The sequence below is a fragment of the Danaus plexippus genome, chromosome 2 (genome assembly GCF_018135715.1).
Source record: "Danaus plexippus chromosome 2, MEX_DaPlex, whole genome shotgun sequence".
NCBI lineage: Eukaryota > Metazoa > Arthropoda > Insecta > Lepidoptera > Nymphalidae > Danaus > Danaus plexippus.
Genome location: NC_083537.1, coordinates 5,370,523 through 5,389,285, shown reverse-complemented (window position 1 = coordinate 5,389,285; position 18,763 = coordinate 5,370,523). Strand labels below are relative to the sequence as shown.

At 32.0% G+C, this 18,763-nt stretch overlaps 3 protein-coding genes across 4 annotated transcripts; 2 read left to right on the top strand and 1 right to left on the bottom strand.

Moving 5' to 3' along the window:
* Nucleotides 1–161: 161 nt before the first annotated feature.
* On the top strand, nt 162–14,369 carry LOC133319932 (WD repeat-containing protein 35-like). The gene is made up of 23 exons (XM_061526305.1): nt 162–272; nt 510–621; nt 717–856; nt 927–1,029; nt 1,171–1,331; nt 1,402–1,549; nt 1,732–1,862; nt 2,284–2,487; nt 2,626–2,740; nt 2,815–2,928; nt 3,269–3,491; nt 3,565–3,654; nt 4,350–4,485; nt 6,550–6,719; nt 9,227–9,439; nt 9,630–9,773; nt 10,496–10,619; nt 10,707–10,823; nt 10,892–10,985; nt 11,251–11,417; nt 11,708–11,794; nt 11,863–11,972; nt 13,225–14,369. Exons 1-23 carry the CDS (start codon nt 249–251, stop codon nt 13,391–13,393), a joined length of 3,096 nt encoding a protein of 1,031 aa, XP_061382289.1. The 5' UTR covers nt 162–248; the 3' UTR covers nt 13,394–14,369.
* LOC133319965 (thioredoxin reductase-like selenoprotein T homolog CG3887) lies at nt 13,877–15,341 on the bottom strand. The gene is made up of 3 exons (XM_061526393.1): nt 15,055–15,341; nt 14,828–14,957; nt 13,877–14,434 (listed from the first exon to the last, which is right to left on the bottom strand). Exons 1-3 carry the CDS (start codon nt 15,252–15,254, stop codon nt 14,114–14,116), a joined length of 651 nt encoding a protein of 216 aa, XP_061382377.1. The 5' UTR covers nt 15,255–15,341; the 3' UTR covers nt 13,877–14,113.
* Nucleotides 15,342–16,070: 729 nt separating this feature from the next.
* LOC133318727 (PITH domain-containing protein CG6153-like) lies at nt 16,071–17,853 on the top strand. 2 transcript variants are annotated; one of them, XM_061522728.1, is made up of 5 exons: nt 16,071–16,271; nt 16,420–16,626; nt 16,776–16,897; nt 17,006–17,110; nt 17,608–17,853. In XM_061522728.1, exons 2-5 carry the CDS (start codon nt 16,447–16,449, stop codon nt 17,816–17,818), a joined length of 618 nt encoding a protein of 205 aa, XP_061378712.1. In that variant the 5' UTR covers nt 16,071–16,271; nt 16,420–16,446; the 3' UTR covers nt 17,819–17,853. The 2 variants fall into 2 exon arrangements, with proteins under 2 accessions (XP_061378712.1, XP_061378714.1); XM_061522730.1 differs by having other exon boundaries at nt 16,071–16,347.
* Nucleotides 17,854–18,763: the final 910 nt, after the last annotated feature.

Sequence of the window (18,763 nt, the reverse complement as noted above, 5' to 3'; positions counted from 1 at the left end):
AAATATTCTTACGTTATCAGGTTTTATAATAATTATTAATGTTTTATTATTATATTGTATTATATAAAAAAAAAGTTTTTTAAATTCCTTAATATGCAGTGGCAAGTAAATTTGGTAACCAGGCAACGGTGGTAAAGTTATTGTAAACAGAAGCTACTGATGTCACATTGGAAAAGCTTGACTTATCAAAAGCTCGATTTTAGAGCTAGAACATTAATTAATAACTTTAAATAATAAATTAAACAAGAATGTTTATATATATGAGTAAAAAGGTATATTTTACATATATAACAATTAAAAAACATCCTATCATACAAAAACTGATAGTATTATACCATATATATCTAGTATAATAGTACTTAAAATAGTACTTAGTTATGTTTAATTAATTTGAATAATTCGGTTAGCAAATGAAATTATATTTCCTTAAGTAAAAATAATATTTCAAGAATAATGACTCTCTTACGACATTAAAAAATCTAATTAGGTTTATATTCTTTACATTATAGATTGCTATTCCAAAACAATCAAATGTTTCTTGCCTGGCATGGAATCATTCATCGGGATATATAGCTGTTGGAGGAGAGGATGGAATGCTAAAAGTTTTAAAATTAGAGTCAGGTTAGCCCCAGCTTGTTACATATAACATCATGTAAAATAATTTTCAATTACTATTATAAAGATGAGTGTATAAAATGAAAAATAATTTTGTTTAGGTGGAAGTGGTAACCTCTCTATGAATCTCAGCTTAGAAGGTCACACAGGAAGAGTTTGTTGTGCGATCTGGAATGAGGTATTTCAAAAGTTGACGACCAGCGATGAACATGGAGTTATCATAGTGTGGATGTTATATAAGGTTTTAGAGTTTTTATTTACGTCTATTGTCTTTTCATTGGCACTATAATTGTTATTTCCATATAATTTAGGGATCATGGTATGAGGAAATGATAAATAATAGAAATAAGTCTACAGTATCAGGGATGGCATGGGGTTCTGATGGACAGAAAATTTGTATAGCTTATGAAGATGGTAAGATTGTCAATTTGATTTGATATTGAATAAAGAGATATTTTATGATAATTACAAGGTTATGGGAATCTTTGAATTATAACAAACCAGACATTTCTAGACACAATAAGTATGATTAATTTTGTTTCAATAATTTCGCAGGTGCAGTAATTGTGGGTTCAGTAGATGGGTCACGAGTTTGGGGCAAGGATATAAAGGGTCCAGGTCTTAAAGCTGTCCAATGGTCCCCAGATAACTCATTACTACTTTTTGCCCTTTCCAATGGAGAACTTCATTTATATGATGATCAAGGAAATTTTATGGTAGAATTCATTTAGTTGAATGTTATAAACTTTATTGTCCTGATGTTAAAGTTAAAATTTAACTGCACAGATGCCAGTAGGAAATAATGAAGTGTCAGGATCAACTGATGTAATCTGTATGGACTGGTATTCCGGAAGAGCACCAGCCAATAGACCAGTTTTAGTTATATGTTACAAAAATGGACTGATGCTTCTTATGAAAAATATCACTGAAGAAGGTAATTATATTACATATATTTAAAAAAATACATATATATGAATTGTGTATAATTTTCATGTTTTTCATTTTTTTTAAATATATATTTTAATAATGCATGGAAGAGAAATTAAATCCATGTCTTTATTTTAATTTTGAAAATTATAAATCAATAATCTGTTTATATTAACAATGTGTTTACAGAGAGTGTAGTGGTTGATACAAACATGACAATAATAGACGGTCACTGGAATCACAATGGAACCATATTAGGTGTGGCCGGAAAAACTCAAGATCAAGCCAATGTTGTACAGTTCTTTAGTGCATATGGAGAGGTATGTCAGCATGAATGGCTGTTATAAATTTCTTTCATTGTAGTCTACTGGAAAGTCGAAATGTATTCAGTTAGATGTTTATCTTGTATTATGAAAATAAGATTAAATTTGAGTTTTTTTTCTATTTTAAACTACTTTGGAAATAACATTTATACTTCTATTTTAATCATTCACCTGTCATAATTGTTTTGCATCGAGTGACATGTATTATTATATAAATCTTCTTGAAGTAGGTACATATCGCCCTGAAGAATGTGGATCTTAGTCTGCCTGTCCTGAAAAAAAGAACAGTAAATCACAGATGATCTAGATGACTATATGAATGAATGATGATGATATGAATGAAACATTTATCTTTATCTTTGTTTTTGAAGCTTTGATCATATATGGACCTTTAATCTCTTCCACATTCTTATCTCAGCATATCCGGTCGCTGCGCGTGTCCGGCGGCTGCATGCAGTCCCTCTGCTGGGAGCAGCGCTCACTCCGCCTGGCCGTCACTATAGATAGTTTCATATACTTCGCGAACGTCAAGCCGGACCACAAGTACGCCTTCTATGGGAACACGCTGGCATACGTCTCCGGAACTGATACTGTCACATTTTGGGATACTCTCACTCATCAGGTATAGCTACTGTAACATGTTTGTCAATCCTGGCATTAAGGTTTTAGTTGACTACTTAATACCTTAGTTGGGCCATCTAGATAGATAATTTCGGATCATATAATATTCATTTTCTGTATGCTATATAATTTATTACAGTCATGGGTAAACCACATTCCCGACGTAGTGGACATGTATGGCGTCGACGAGTACTGCATTATAGCAACTTTGACTGCCCTTATCATATCCAACCAACAAGGGATCCAGTGTGATGGTAAGACGCTTCATTTAACTAAGAAAAGTATATATATATATTTGAAATAATATATAATTTTTGTTGTATTCCAGCCAAAGCAATTACTATGCCGATATCTTTTGTCACAATTAATAGCAAAGCGATAGCCGTTGCAGCCTCCAAAGAATCCTTCATGATATGGAAGTTTTCAATACCTTCAAGACCGCGTGAGTTATTATGCAAATATATAAGGCATATGATTTTTTTTTATAAACATAATATTTAGTTTTTGTTGAAAAAAAAAAATTAGGTAAGTTATAAAAAATCTTTAAAATTTTAACAAATTGGAACTGTAAGTGTACTAGATGGTGCTAGTGAAATTATTTGAATGAATGAATTTTATTTTATTAAAATGAATTTTACTAAAAGTAGCCAAAAGTGAAATAATTTATAATATTATGAATAAATACTGTTAGACATGTATATTTCCATCTCCTTCTTGTAATCTGAGTAGATATAAATGGTATGTATATAAGTAAAAAAATTTTTAAATTTATTATATTATAGGTATAACTGAGCAAGTTTTCTATGCTGACGGTAGTCCTGTCACAAAAAGTGAGGCTGGCTTCCACGATGATACGATATGTTGTATCTCATGTTCAGACACACATTTACTTATAGGAAGAGACTCAGGCACGATTCTATTGTTCTCTATGTTGAACTTCAAGAAAATTACATCCATCAATATGAATACGAAACCTTACAAGCTTGGCCTTAACTCAAATTCAAGGTTAGAAAATAACATACTGTCGTCGCCTTAATTAATATATAATTAATAAATAATTATAGCTATTTTTTTTCAGTAAATTTTTCGTAATCGACCAGCCTGGTTCCCTTTTCATTCTTGAGACGGAAATGGCACATAACGTCAGTGTTGGACAAGCGGTACGAAGGTAAGACTGTCCTTAAATAATGATATAATATGTTTAATGTGAAAACGGATACAATATAATTGTCATTTAATATGTTAAATATATTTTATACAATTTTATACTCAACTAGATACCAGCCCCGGCTACGCACGGGATTTTTACAAAAAATATAAAATGGCCTATTTAATTTTGAGTATTATTAAACTTATGTATTGATAACTTTCAAATGGTACGCCCGATTTAAGTGATTACAGAGTAATTTACTGATATTGATGTAGGCTTGAAAACGAAGTAATTTATTTTGATAAGACTTAATATCGTATTCATGTAAATAGCTTTCCAATAAACGCTTTAGGAATGTCAGTTTTTAAAAGTTGTGAAATGGATATAGTATGTTCTCCTTTAGGTATAGACAAATGTCACCGTGGACTTTTCTGTAGACTGTCTTTTCCCGACATCTTCAACAAATACCGTTAACGTACATACAAATAAATACAAAAACTTAACAAATTATATACTAAAACCTTCCTCGATAATCACTCTATCGAGTGGTGATAACTGTTTGATAATCGGTGCAGTAGTTTTTCCGTTTATCGCGAACAGACAGACAGACAGACATGGCGAGGGATTTGTTTTATGATATGTATTGATATCGATTAGAATAAAGCTTCAAATCGACTAATTATTAATCGATTGTGGTCCTCCATTCGTACTAGGGAGGCGTGGGCCGCGCGCTGGGCTTCAGATAACTCATCCCTCTTGGCGCTGGCGGAGAAGAATCGTATATATGTACTGAGAGACGGCCAGCCCGAGGAACCTCTAACAGCTAACGGTTACCTCTGTGACTTCAAGGTCAAACAACCCTCTCTAATATTAATCAGTTTTACCCATACACTATACATAGTGGATTTTTACCCATATATATACATAGTGGATTTTTACCCATATATATACATAGTGGATTTTTACCCTATATATATACATAGTGGATTTTTACCCATATATATACACTGCCGGTCAAAAGTTTGAGACCACTAATAAAGAACTTTTGTTATTAGTAAATATTTTCAAAACATTGGTGATAAAAAGTAATCTGCACACCTGCATATTCTATTGTTTATAAAGATCACCTAAAAGCTTATTCTTTTGTATTTAAGATAAGAAAAAGGCAATAAACAACCATTGTTTCCAAACCTCAATGTGAGCCCAGGAAGAGTCCGATGATAATTGCCTGTCAAAAAAATTATTACCTCGTTGCAGCAACTGACAATTATTTTATTTTACTTTAACTTACAATGCGATTGTTTTAAATTCTTAAAATATTTTAGAATTTTATTTTAACCCCATATTTTCATGTTATCTACGAATATCTGCAGGTAATCTGATTTCGTTGTTCCTACAGTGAAGACGTCTCTAAAATGGGTAAAGTTCGCGAAATTAGTATTGAACGCGAGCTGCCATCGTTGTTCTCCATAAAGAAGGCAAATCTGAACGTGAGATTGCATCTCAACTCAAGTTATCGAAGACTTGTGTTCATCGCAGTATTGTGCGGTACAAAGAAACTGGCAGTAATCAAGATCGTCCGCGCTCCGGAAGACCAAGAGCTACTACTTCTAGTGAAGACAAGTTTATTGTGGTAACCAGCAAGCGAAATAGACGCCTAACGGCCCCACAAATTCGTGTTGAAGTCAACAGGTCTCGGGAAAAACCTGTGTCAGTATCTACAGTGAAAAGACGGTTGCGAGACGCCAACTTGTTTGGTCGCGTTGCTGTTCGAAAACCTCTTCTAAAACCGCAGAATAAGAAAAAACGGATGCAATGGGCCCTAGCCCATCGAGACTGGACCGAAGAAGATTTCAAAAAAGTACTTTGGAGTGACGAATCTAAATTTGAAATATTCGGTTCAAAAGAAGAATTTTCGTTCGACGTTCTGCCGAAGAAAAGATGATGCCACAGTGTGTAGTCCCGACTGTCAAGCATGGTGGCGGATCTGTTATGATCTGGGGTTGCTTCTCAGGCTATGGAACTGGAAATCTGGTGCAAATTAAAGGAATTATGAAAAAGGAGCAGTATAAAGAAATTTTGGAGAAAAATGCTATTCCCTCCGGGCTTAGGTTAATCGGCAAGGATTTATTTTTCAACAAGACAATGATCCTAAGCATAGTTCAAAATTATGTAGGGGCTATTTAGACAATAAACAATCAGAAAAGGTGTTGAAAAATATGACATGGCACCCCAAAGCCCCGATCTTAACCCTATAGAGCTTTTGTGGGAAGAGCTGGACCGAAACGTCCGGGAACAATGTCCTTCTTCACAGCAGGCCATGTGGAAAGCATTAGAGAAAGCTGGAGTAATATCTCGCAAGAAACATAATTAAATTAATTGCTCGCATGCCAAGGTTGGTTAAACAGGTCATTAAATGTAAAGGAGGCTATTTTGATGAAAATGTGTATAAAACACTTGTGTATTTTTTCAAACATAGTATTTTTCAAGACTTCATGTAATATAATTTTAATTTTGAATCTTGTGAGCAACATGAAAATAAAAACTATTTTTCAAAAAGTATTAAAAATATTGACTTTTATTTCTTTTTCTCCACTTTTTTATAGTGGTCTCAAACTTTTGACCGGTAGTGTACATAGTGGATTTTTACCCATATATATACATAGTGGATTTTTACCCATATATATACATAGTGGATTTTTACCCATATATATACATAGTGGATTTTTTTGCAAAACATACAGATTATAAATATACAGATTATAAATCCTATGTGAATATTTTCATGTTTTTATTATTGATTCAAATTACTCATTACTAAAAAAATGAAATATACTCCTGATTGTTATCAAAAATATTTTCTCTTTAGAATTAACAATATGATTAAAATTGATGTATATATAACTATTCCAGGATCTAGAAATAACTTGCGCGCTGTTAGATAGCATAACGGACAAGTGTACGCCGCAGCATGTGGTCAGGATGGAAGTGAAGTCGTTGAGAGACACGAGACAGCTCATAGAGAAAGTGGGATTGAAAGAAGCCGAGGACTTCATCAAGGATAACCCTCATCCGAAGCTATGGTAACACTTTTTTTGTAAATATTTTAACTGCTCTAGATTCGAGTTCTTTTGAGTCTATTGAAACATTTTAACTTTAATGTTGCCAGAAAAAAAATGTCTACTAATAATAAATACTGTCAGTTTTAAAAATAATTATTTTTATTGGTGCTGTCGCTCAACGTATTAAAAATTACAGATAGACATACATTTTATAACAGTGGCATGCATATAGATTTGGTGTAAGGTAAGCAGAATATATGATTGAAAAAAAAGTTACCAATTTTCAGCAATATTTCAGTACCTTCTAATAATAAATGAGTTCAACTGCATAGCCAGGATGAGGATCATTTAATGTTTGTTTGGGGCCACCATTAATAAATTGATGCTCAAATAAACGATTGATGGTAAAACAAGTCATTTAAATGATATACAAAGTGGCCTTTATAAAGTCCATGGGGTGTTAGGAATGCTTACTTTGAGCACATGAACAAATAATCCCTTACTGTTTATAAACTAAATCAACGCTCCTATATTTTATTAAATAATTTTGTATAACGTCTTCGTAAAAATTACAGGATCGTTTCAAAATAGTCATAAGTTCTTTTTCAACTGCTATTAGCGATGAATCTGTGAGTCTACTTTGGCCCTGTGTGTTTCTTAAATGTGTAGGAATTCTTTTTAGGCAATAAAATGATCGTTCAGTTGACGCGCTACTCACTGGAATCGTTAAAATTAATTTTTCTAATTTGTAAACTTCAGGAAATATGGCTGTTAAATTATTTGTATGTAATTTTGAATAAAATCAAATATTCCTAATGTTTCATTTCATCTGATTTATAAACATCGCAGCTTATTCCTGAGCCGATCCGCGTTGAACATATGATCATAAGTATTAAGGAGATCGACGACCGATTCGTCTGGAAATTTATAGCAATACGAAGCATAAGTTTCTTTAGCGAGTAAATTGAAAAACTTAAGGTCTTTAAAATTTTTATAGCGACAACGACACTCGTCTGCAATACTGTTGAACATCGTCAACGCCGCGTTTTCTTTCCGGTCGGTCACAGTTTGATTCTAATATAAAGTTATATTTTATGGAAAACTTATCTCTATACTGTTCCATGAAACTCTAAAATTCAGTAATTTTTCTGGCACAGCAAACAATGTCACAAGCTTTTTTTCCTGCAATATATCATAAAGAATGTCTGTTTCGGAAAATATATCCGAAAATGTATGCAGTAAAGAATTGAATTCAATTACTTTTAAATTATTTAAAAGAAAAGAAACTTTTGTTAATGTTTCATCATCCCAGTTATCATCATTTTCCAGCATATGCTCAAACAAACCTATCAAGTTATTGAGTTGCGTCGCAAAGACATTAACCGTCCCAGAGTGATAAACCCAACGTGTTTCGGAAGCACGGGGACTACCCCGTTTTCCTTTATAACGAATATACTCAAACGTAAACTATTACGTTTGAGTATATTCATTATATTGCGCGGTTCTTTTCGTATTATCATGAAAAGAATTTGCTACTGCCCGTACTATACAAAAAAAGTGTTTGGTCTCAGAAACTCTTTCAAAAGATGTTGAAAGAATAAGAGTTAGTACAAGGGCTGAACACCAAACATACGACGCACGTGGGCGTTTTTGTTTTAATAAGCACTGAACTCCATTAATCTCGGAATATTAAACAGTGGCCCCATCATAAGCTTGAGCAACTAATTTATTTAAACAATTAAATTCCTCTAAAACATTGATAATATTCGCGCATAAAGTTACAGCAGTCCGATCAGAACTAACATCTATATATTTTATGAATCTATCAACTACCTCTGAAGTCTGAGCCACGAAAGTACCTTAAAACGATTACGAGCTGTTCATACCCACTAACATCTTGAGTTTCAACGACCACAATAGCGACAAAATCGGTTCCGCTTATTTTTTTTTTATCTCGACGTATATACATTACGTATATACATTTATATAAAATAAAATCATTTCGAGTTCTATTTGATAACTCCGTGAATTAGCTAGTCAATGTTGACTGTGAATGTGACGCCATATTTCCATCATATTTAGCTAACAAATCAACAAGCTGATGAAAATCGCCTTTATTTAATGATGAAATGGATTCGTCGTGACCGCGGAAAGCTAATTCTCGATTACCTAGCAAGCAAACTATATCAATCAAACGTTTGAAAATGTTTCTATTCCTATCAACTTTCAAATTCAACTTAAGTCATCTTGTCCAGTACCATTAATAACAATTCAACTCCGGGGTTTCATACTGCATTTTGTTTACAATGTGATTTATCAATTCAATTCTTATACACATAATAATACTATTATTATATTGAACAATAAGACAATATTGAAATATATGTTACATAACATTAACGCATACCTGATATAGAATTAAATAATCAGCACGTGCAAGATTTGATGTGATATCGATATATAAATTATTTTGCATGATCTAGGTTAATCACTGACATTATACTATAATTATTATAAAATAACATCAGGTTACTATTAGCTGAGGCTGCATTGAAGAAGTTGGATACGTCGTCTTTGGAGACTGCGGAGGCTGCGTTCGTTAGACGAAACGACTACGCCGGGGTGAGAGCAGTCAGGCGACTCAACGGTCTACACTCCGCGGCTCTCAAGAAGGCGGACATACTGGCATACTTCAAAGACTTCGATGCCGCTGAACAGATATACCACGATGAAGACAGGCGGTCAGATTAATATTATATTGTAGTGATAACAAACACCTCATATATAGAAAAACTAACAAAGAATACTATGTTATAATGATTGGCTATTTGTACTTTTGTTTGTTGTATTTTGTAGGGTAGTGATTATATGATTACGAAGAAATCTAGATCAAAATTAGTGGAGTTTGAAAATTTTGTTTGTACGTTTCAGTGATCTGGCTATCGCTTTACGAAAGCGTTTGGGACATTGGTTCCGTGTGGTGGAGCTCCTAAAGATGTCAGTCACAACGACGGAGGCTCAAGTTAAACAAGCTTACAGTAACATTGGCGATTATTATATCGACAGACAAAACTGGTTTGTACTATACATATGAAGTCATAGAAAATTACTGATTAATTTTAAGGAAATAATATCAATATATGTATATGGGATAATTCTTCATATATAACGATTTACATTGATACTTAGTTAAGTGGGACCTGGATAAGTGAGAGGGCTTCATAACTGGAACTCATGCCCAGGAGTCAGGTCAGGTCAGAATGAAGGAAACCTCTATATCTGGGATTCGTTCTTCTTGATTTATCATGACAGTTTCCTCTGTAACTTAGTCATTGTGAATTTTATATGCATTGACCTCCGTGACTTGTTACATTGTTTTGTTAGTTACTTATTCTCATTCCATCCGTATATGTCTTGTTAACTAAGCAAGTGGTTGTAAGTATCAAAGATCTTCAGTTTCAATCTTGCTGTACCATAAGTAAGTGTATTTGTAAAATTTGAATTTTATTATTGATATGTTATGTTTACTTTTTTGTGTAGGACATTCATATGTCTAAAAAACTGCATTTTGATCATTAATAGCAGCTTTACAACTGAAACAACCCATTCTCTGGCTTCAATTAATGGAGTCTGTTGAATGAAGCATATTTGAGACACTGGTTAAGTGAAATAACTATATAATTATAAGTGAGACAAATCTGCAAGTGTTACGGTCTCATTAGCCGGGTGTCACTGTATTTATCTTATCTGTATCCATAAGATAAATCAGCATTGTAATTTTTAACTTTTCATGTAAGGACAAGCGCTATTGAATATTACAATATGTCAAACAACATAGACGGCCTCAAGAAATGTTACATGGCGTTGGAAGACAATGAATCCCTGTCAAAACTAATATCAGGAAGCCCGAGACACGCTAAGGTGGAACGAGTATATTTTTGCGAAATGAAAATAGTTATCCATAAATAAATAATAAAATAATAAGCGGTTAATAAATCCTATATATAGGAAAATAGATCCGGCGTCGACAAAAAAATAGACAGCATTCAAGAGCCTTCCATACAAGCTATAGCGCAGTTAAAAGAATCCGGACGCACACTGCAGGCAGCGGCTATGGCGTTTCAAGTAAATCTTAATTATTATTTATCTTATAAGGTAACTTTATTAGTATCTAATAATTCAAAACGTGTCAGATGGCGAATGCGGAAGCGGCTAAAGCGACTTCACCGTTGCGGATCAAGAAGCTATATGTCCTAGCGGGACATCTGTACAGTCAACACGCAGTCGGTAATTATATAGGGAATTATTAAAACGAATCATATAATAATCTTGTTTACAAATATGTGGACAATAGGAATATTCTAGTAAACGTTAAGCTAACAGTTCGCCCATTCGTCACGAGATGGCGCTGCCCGTTGGATGTCGAGAACATTCTAGAATATTCGATTCGTTCGTTTATGCCATATTAAGCCGGCGCGACATTTCCTAAAAATTTCCATAGTTGTTAGGATCCAATGTAATCAAGCTATGGTTACTTGTGTTAAATATGCAGACGGTGGTAAGAGTCGTGAGGCTGGTTCGTGCTGGCGTGCAGCTCGAGCACAGCACTGGTTCTGTGCCGCGGCGTCGGCTGCGGGGGGCGGAGGACCCGCTGCCCTACGCCTCGCCGCCCGTCTAATGGACGTCCTGCCAGCACTACACGAAACACAGCACTTACAGGCCAGTACAGTGTCTTTACTAACATTCTCCGTCTACCTTCAAATTAACTGCCATTATTTCATTTTACAATCATCTAATCATGAGATGTGTAAACGTCAGCTAAGTTTCGTGATTAAGTTAAAACATATCTATGTTTCTAGTCTAATAAATAATATATAGTAATGCTATGTTTTTACATATTTTTATGATTTCATTTATACGCAATAAATATATCAGTTCAATAGCTTTAACAATGACTAAGAATTATTTATATGAAACAATAATTTAAACTGTTCATTTTATATCAACAGGCCTGGTGTACAATTGCAGCCATAGCACTACAAGCGAGGGCTTTCGACCTTTGCTCAAAAGCGTTGATAAAGCTTGAAGCATTAGACGTAGGTATGGCAGATTATTAGGACGTAATGAATAAGGAAATTTATTAATTAATACTTTATATTTATAGCCAGAGGTATTCGAGACAATCGCCATTGAAATATTCAGCAGATGTAAACCGAAGGATGCCAAGTCCAACAAAATAGAATGCCCTCATTGTCAGATGAATATACCGGATTGGTAAGTTTTGTTACTCCGAAGCAATTTGTTTATCCTAGCACTGAAATAAGTGATTTGTAGGAATCTTATAATTATGAAGATGAAAAGGATAGAGAGAGAAAATGTTTCGTGTATATATGGTCATTATAACAATATAGATAGCACAAACTTGATAACTGTATATTTATATGTTATACTTTATCTAAGCTTCACGACGAAAACATGTTAACAGAGGTATTATTACGTAAACATTCTTAGAACTAGTTGTTGCCTGCGGCTTTGACGACATTTTAAAACATCATAAAGCGTTATCATAATCAGGTATAAGTTTTCGTTAAACAATAATCACTGATATCGGCATAATTTAAGGTCTAATAGCGTAACAAACTTGAAGTCGAATTGAGAATTTCCTTCCATTAAAGAAATCGAGTAAAAATTTGCCTAAGTTACTCCCTAAGACCCGACCTACCTGCACGTGAAATTATCTTCAGATTCGATGTTCAGGAGATTAGTCGAAACAAATGGATAAACAATAAAAAAAGTATTTTTAAGATATCGTACCCGTATACTTTCATACTCATATATTATAATATGAATGAACAAAAGCTCTTAATTCGAAATTTAAACATACACTTCAATATAATTTTTTTATGTTGTCAAGAGCCATGATAAAGATTGTTTACTGAGATTCGTCCTGATATTTGCATACGAAGCGTTGTTATCAGGATGGTGTGAACTCAAATAAATGTAACCTAAATAACATTAAAATTTAAAATACATTAAAACTATACATTTCTAAACCATTTTAAGCGATAGGGAAGTGTTTTAATTTAAAGAAAATTATAATATGATTTCATTGCCACTAATTATCAACTAATTGCTTTAAATCAGTTTGTTAAACAGTAGGTACTAACAATGTAGTTGAATGACCGCTGGATTAATTAAATACCGATTATCTATGTAAAACAAAAATATTTGAAAAAATACACCTTTCACTTTGAATTAAAAAATGTATAATAACACAACCTGATAGATTTGATACTGAAAGTACGGGCTTAAGGATAGGGCTAATATTTAACAAAATATAACTATTCTTTTTGGTAACAAGAGATTCTTCCCGTTTAATCATATCAAGAACACTTGATAGATAACTATATAATGTTTATAATCTATGCTGAACTCAACTTTTCGCTTTTAAATAAGTTTTTACTTTTCATATTATATAATCTGTACAGAGGTCATTTGTAACATTATTATGTTCACTTGTACACAGGGTGTCATCGTGTCCTGGATGTTCGAGCTCGTTCCCGGGTTGCGTCGTATCTGGTCGCCCATTGATATCTCACACCACGTGGTCGTGTAATCGGTGTGAATCTCAAGCCCAACAACACGAGCTCGTCCTGCGACACGCCTGCCCAATGTGTCACACTCAACTCGCATAATAAAATTAATTTAATAGTTGTCATCTGAGCGTCATCTATGACACTGAAATAATTATTACGACGAATATTTGTAAATAAAAATGTTGTTATAACATTTTGTGGCTTATCTATGGGTTTTTGTGCTTATGAAACACACTTCAAACAGATCATAATACATGTTTTATTAATGCGTAAACATATTTTTTTATCCATAATAAAATGTAATTCGACACCATCACTTCTAATCCCGTCCTTTTCTTTTAAGAATATTGTTGATTTGTGCATAAAAATTATGAGCTAAAAACAACATATTTTAAAACCAACATAGCTTCTGAAACAATTTTTAAGTTCTGAAGAATAATTTTTATCCATATTTAAGAAATTTGGTATACCCTCGAAGTAACAAGTCAATTTAAATTAAATTTCTCGAGTTACTGACATCTGTTTGTATAATTATGTCTTTGTATTTTCCTAGTAGAGTAAGAGAATTAATTTCAATTCAAATTAAGGTCAACAAAACATTCAGTTTTTATTTACATAATTCAAATAATATATACACAATACATGTTATATTACTTTATTTTGAACTATGGCCAGCTGCAACAGTTTTTATTTGAAATATAGAGAATATGCTGTTTAAAAAAAAATTTTTTTTTACTAATGTTCTTAAAGTTATACAGATATAGTTTTATGTACATCTAAAAAAATGCCACAGAACATAAAGCATATTTTTTTTTAATATTAATTTATTGCAAAGTTATTACTCATATCCATTTTTGAGAATTGTAATGTGTTATCAATAATTTGAAATAGTTCGGGTGGTTGTGGAATTCTTCCAGTTTCTAATTTAGACCATAGGGGGATATTGTTAAGAGATATTTCAAATGCACCCGACGACACTAGTTGACCTTCAATCATGTTGGCCAAGAAAAACATCATCATACAAGCATATAACTTGTTCTCAAGGCACCAATTCCACCAGGCCGGTTGTGGTTTGTTTAACCAGGCAAAAATATTAACACCACTCAAGATGCACATGATTAAAATCATTTTGCCAAAACCCTGTAATAAGATTAAATTAATTTCAACATAAAAGATCATGTGTTTACAAAGATTTTATTAAAGTAGTTCTACACAATTTTATCAACAGATGATAAGAATTTTTATTCCTTTCTTTGCTTCAAAATTGAATATTAACAACATACTATCCCATCCTATTAAGATTGATATTTAAAAGAGGTATTGTTATTTTAAGAAACCACTTCCATTTAATGTTCAATCAGATAAAGTAGTTGTCCATACAATTAAAATTAAATTATTCTTATTTTACTTCTAAAAACTATTTATAAATGATGTCTTGTTTTAATAGATTATTATTAGCACTTACGTAAAAAAAATATAATTTATTTTAATTCTCTTAAATTTATGCAATCTACACAAAGCAGAACTACTTACAATCAATCTAGACAGATACATGTTAATGCCTGGAGGGTCATAATTTGCACCAATAACAGAAATTTCTGGATATTTTTGTTGTATTATTCCTGCATAGTCTTCAAAAACTTTTCTGTATCCACATGAGTAACTAAAACGGTATAACAAAGGTTAATAGGTATCTTAAATTTATAATCTAATTTGTTCTTAACTAATGTAATTATTATGTATGTCTCATTTATACAAACCAGTAATTAATATTCATAACATGACCGACCCCTTGTCCTATTTTTGTAATACTTTCGGGTTCATTTTCATTAGCAACATTATTGTCAGCGCAAGTAATGAAACATATCAATAAACTAACAATAAAGAAAGTAATACTGAAATTAGTTAACAACGACATATTTAACTTTTTATTTTTTACACAGTAAAAAACATTTGACATTAATAACGTTATCTATAAGATAGATTACAAGTTGGTACAGAGCTGCACAAAGCTAGTCGAACTCGAAATCACAAGAATCAAATTTAATCAAGTTTCGACATTGACAACGTTAATCACCATAGACTGAATGTTGTCAGTTGCTACAATGTTTAAATGATTATTACCATTTTTTTGTACTAAGTCGCATATCATTAATTAAATAAAACCTTTATTTTGGAAAACTTAAAAATATATATCCTTTTCAAATACCAGAAATAAATTTTACTAACAGAAATGTTAGTACTTCGAAAAATTTATATATTAGAAGTAATAAGATCTTGTACAATTTTACTATGATAAGATTTATGTTTAAAAAATGTTATATCAAAAGCTACGCTTCACAATTAGACAATTATAATTATAAAAGTCATAATCACCGCAATATTACGAAACTTGCAAAGTTAGGAAACGATTTATGTTTTAAAACAAGCAGTAGTCATGATAGATAAAATTGACTTTGTGAAATATGTACTTAACTAAATAACTTTTGTTATAGTTTTCGAAAGTAATATTGAAATTGAAAAGTAAATTTTGGTAATATATATTTGATTTGTAGCATTTATCAGTATGAAAAAATGTTAACAGTATATTCACTATTCAGTCAATAAGATATCGAGATAACACAATGGGCTAGGTGTAAGACTTTAATGCCAAGCACTTTAATGCCTAAGCATAGGCAATAGGATAGAATAGGACATACGAATTTAATGCCAAGAATCAAGGTAAGATTTTTTTAATGATAAGAATATGTCGGTGTTGAAATGTCAAAGTTGTCAAAATCATTTAATTGAATTCTGTTTTTTCAATAGTTTTCACTGTTAGTTATTCAGACTGCAACTTGCAAGTGCTAAAATTGAAATTTATTGAAGTCGAGCCTGGTTGAGTTGGGTGAAGTTGAGCCTACCAAAAGTTTAAATCAAAATATTTCTGTTTTAATTAAAATTGTAGAAAATACTCATAGTCCAAATAGTATTTATGGTTTGTTTGAATTGATTTTTACTAATTTATTTCATAAATCGCTGAATCATCATTTTTTGGGACCGTTAAAAACAAAGTAGGGTGTTAAGATCAATGGATGCACGATATATTCCATAACAAAGATGTGTATATATTTATTTATTTTTAGTCGAAGCGAGAGTAAATTTTGATTGTCATGCCTCATAGTCATTGCCATGGACATGATCATGACCACGGAAGTTCAGATGAGCTAGGTCTGCAATATAATCTTTTTGAAAAAATAGATAAAGAAAATCTGCAATGCCTCAATGAAAGTGTTGATGGAGCTGGAAAAACAGTATTTAAGCCATGGAATAATCGTCTAGATAGAATACATGTAAGTTTGTAAATTATCTCCGAGACAGTAACATGCTTAGAATATGATTTATCATGAGTTTGTTTTTGTTTGGTATATGGAATAGCATTCTCTAAAACAAATAAGATTTTCAACTTACATATAATTAATATACATCAACCCTTTTTCAGTATGTCGAAAGTGATGCTGATGAGGAGTTATTGTTTAATATTCCCTTCACAGGCAATGTCAAACTAAAAGGCATAAGAATAGCTTCAGAGGAAACTGAAGCACACCCTTCTAAATTAAGGCTGTAAGACAATGATTAAAGCCATAATTAAAAAAGTGAACTGAGTTTCCTTTTTGAATTAAAATTTCTTTAAAGATGTTAAAATTATGTTACTTCTAATATTTTTTTTAGCTTCAAAAACAAACCCAATATGACATTTGATGATGTTACTTTGGAACCTGATCAAGTGTTTGACCTGCAAAAGGACAGTGAAGGCATTGTTGAGTACAGTCCAAAGTGAGTATGATCTTTTATACTTAAGTACTTATTACAATAATATTAGAAAAAGTTGGTTTCTTTTTTAAGTAAAGGAATTAGATTAGAGAAAAGGCATGATAAAATTATGTATATAAGTTTATAATCCTTGTCGAATTAATAAACTTTTAGGTGTCTTAAGTCAAAAAACTATTATTAAAAACATTAACCCTAAAAGTAATAAGCTCTGAATTTGTCCTTGATTTAATCTTATGCAACTCATGTAAAAAATATGGTATGGTCTGGTAATGGAAAGCAATAAAACCTTGTTTACCTTTTATAAATTAAAGTTTCTGTAATTTTGACCACTCCTTAACTTAATATTGTTTCCAACAGTTTTTGGCTGAATTAAAATAAAATTATTAATAAAATAAAGTATGTAATTGCCATATCCAACATGGTCATTATACTTATACTGTTTGTGGTAAGTGTTCTAGAATTAGTTATGTTTTAAAAATAGAATAATTTTGTTTTTTCAGAATTGTCACATTCTCATCTGTATCACATTTGACTATGCATTTTCCCAACAACTTTGGTGCAGAAAATACGAAAATATACTATATCGGATTAAAAGGCGAATGGACACCAGGACATAGGCATGGTGTTACTATTTGTACTTATGAAGCAAGGCCGAATCTTGAAGACCACAAATTAAAGCATTTGGATACTGTATCTAAAACCATAGAATAGATATTATGCAATATAATTAAACCTCTTATAGTCAAGTGTTTTTTAATTTATTGATAACCAGTTGCAGTAAATGAAATTATTTGATATAGTTGTGAATTTTGTATTTATTACAAACTAGCTGTGCCCGCGACTTTGTTCTCGTAGAAAAAGTACCTTAATACAAAATTTCTTCATACAAGTTCACGCTGTGTATGTGAACGCACGGTAAGTAAGAACGATCTTATCGTGTTTTGCTAATCATTGATAAGGCCTAGGAATAACAATAATAATGAATATGTTGGTAATTCGTATGTATCTATAAATATTTCTTTAGTTTTCGGGACGATTACAGCTTGACCCGGTAGGTGGCACTGCTATTGGTATGAAAGCTATTAAACGGCTGGGCTGATTTGCTTGAAATTTTATCTATACAAGTCGCAGATTTTTCAGTTAGTTCTAAATATTATTACTATTAGACTCATTAGGTGACACTGTTGTCGGCATTGTCTCAAAATATAAATTTGTTATTTCGCTGTCTATCGATTTTAAATTTCTGTTAAATACAGTTTAAAATTTGCATCTTTTGTAAAATTTTAACCGCCTTATATATGATTTAATTATCTTGGATATGTATTTAATTAGCTTACGGGATGATTACAACTGATTCCGGTAGGTGGCACTGTCATTTGTATAAAAACTTAAACCACTGAGCCGATTGGATTGAATTTTCCCTCGGAAATTAATACATTAATTAAATACAACATGTCATTATTAAACCCATTAACTGTTCAATGAAAACTTTACATAAGTTTGCTTCAAAGTAGTTTAAAAATATTCCCATGGGAATGAGGCATTTTCCCGCTGTAAAAGGTACCCTAAATGTTGCATCAGGTGATTAGCAACCCACATATAAAATTTTATTGAAATCCGTCCAGTAGTTTTTAAGTTATAAGTGTACAACAGACA

Bases quoted from the DNA above. Each gene is read 5' to 3' on its own strand.
- LOC133319932 (XM_061526305.1), top strand. From the start codon at position 249: ATGTTTATATATATGAGTAAAAAG. The intron at 622-716 runs GTTAGCCCCAGC...AATTTTGTTTAG, and splicing joins AGTTTTAAAATTAGAGTCAG to GTGGAAGTGGTAACCTCTCT. The intron at 10,824-10,891 runs GTAAATCTTAAT...AAAACGTGTCAG, and splicing joins CAGCGGCTATGGCGTTTCAA to ATGGCGAATGCGGAAGCGGC.
- LOC133318727 (XM_061522728.1), top strand. From the start codon at position 16,447: ATGCCTCATAGTCATTGCCATGGACATGATCATGACCACGGAAGTTCA. The intron at 16,627-16,775 runs GTAAGTTTGTAA...ACCCTTTTTCAG, and splicing joins ATCGTCTAGATAGAATACAT to TATGTCGAAAGTGATGCTGA. The intron at 17,111-17,607 runs GTGAGTATGATC...TTGTTTTTTCAG, and splicing joins ATTGTTGAGTACAGTCCAAA to AATTGTCACATTCTCATCTG.
- LOC133319965 (XM_061526393.1), bottom strand. From the start codon at position 15,254: ATGTCAAATGTTTTTTACTGTGTAAAAAATAAAAAGTTAAATATGTCG. The intron at 14,958-15,054 runs GTTTGTATAAAT...ATACCGTTTTAG, and splicing joins GTTATGAATATTAATTACTG to TTACTCATGTGGATACAGAA. The intron at 14,435-14,827 runs GTAAGTAGTTCT...ATCTTATTACAG, and splicing joins TGTATCTGTCTAGATTGATT to GGTTTTGGCAAAATGATTTT.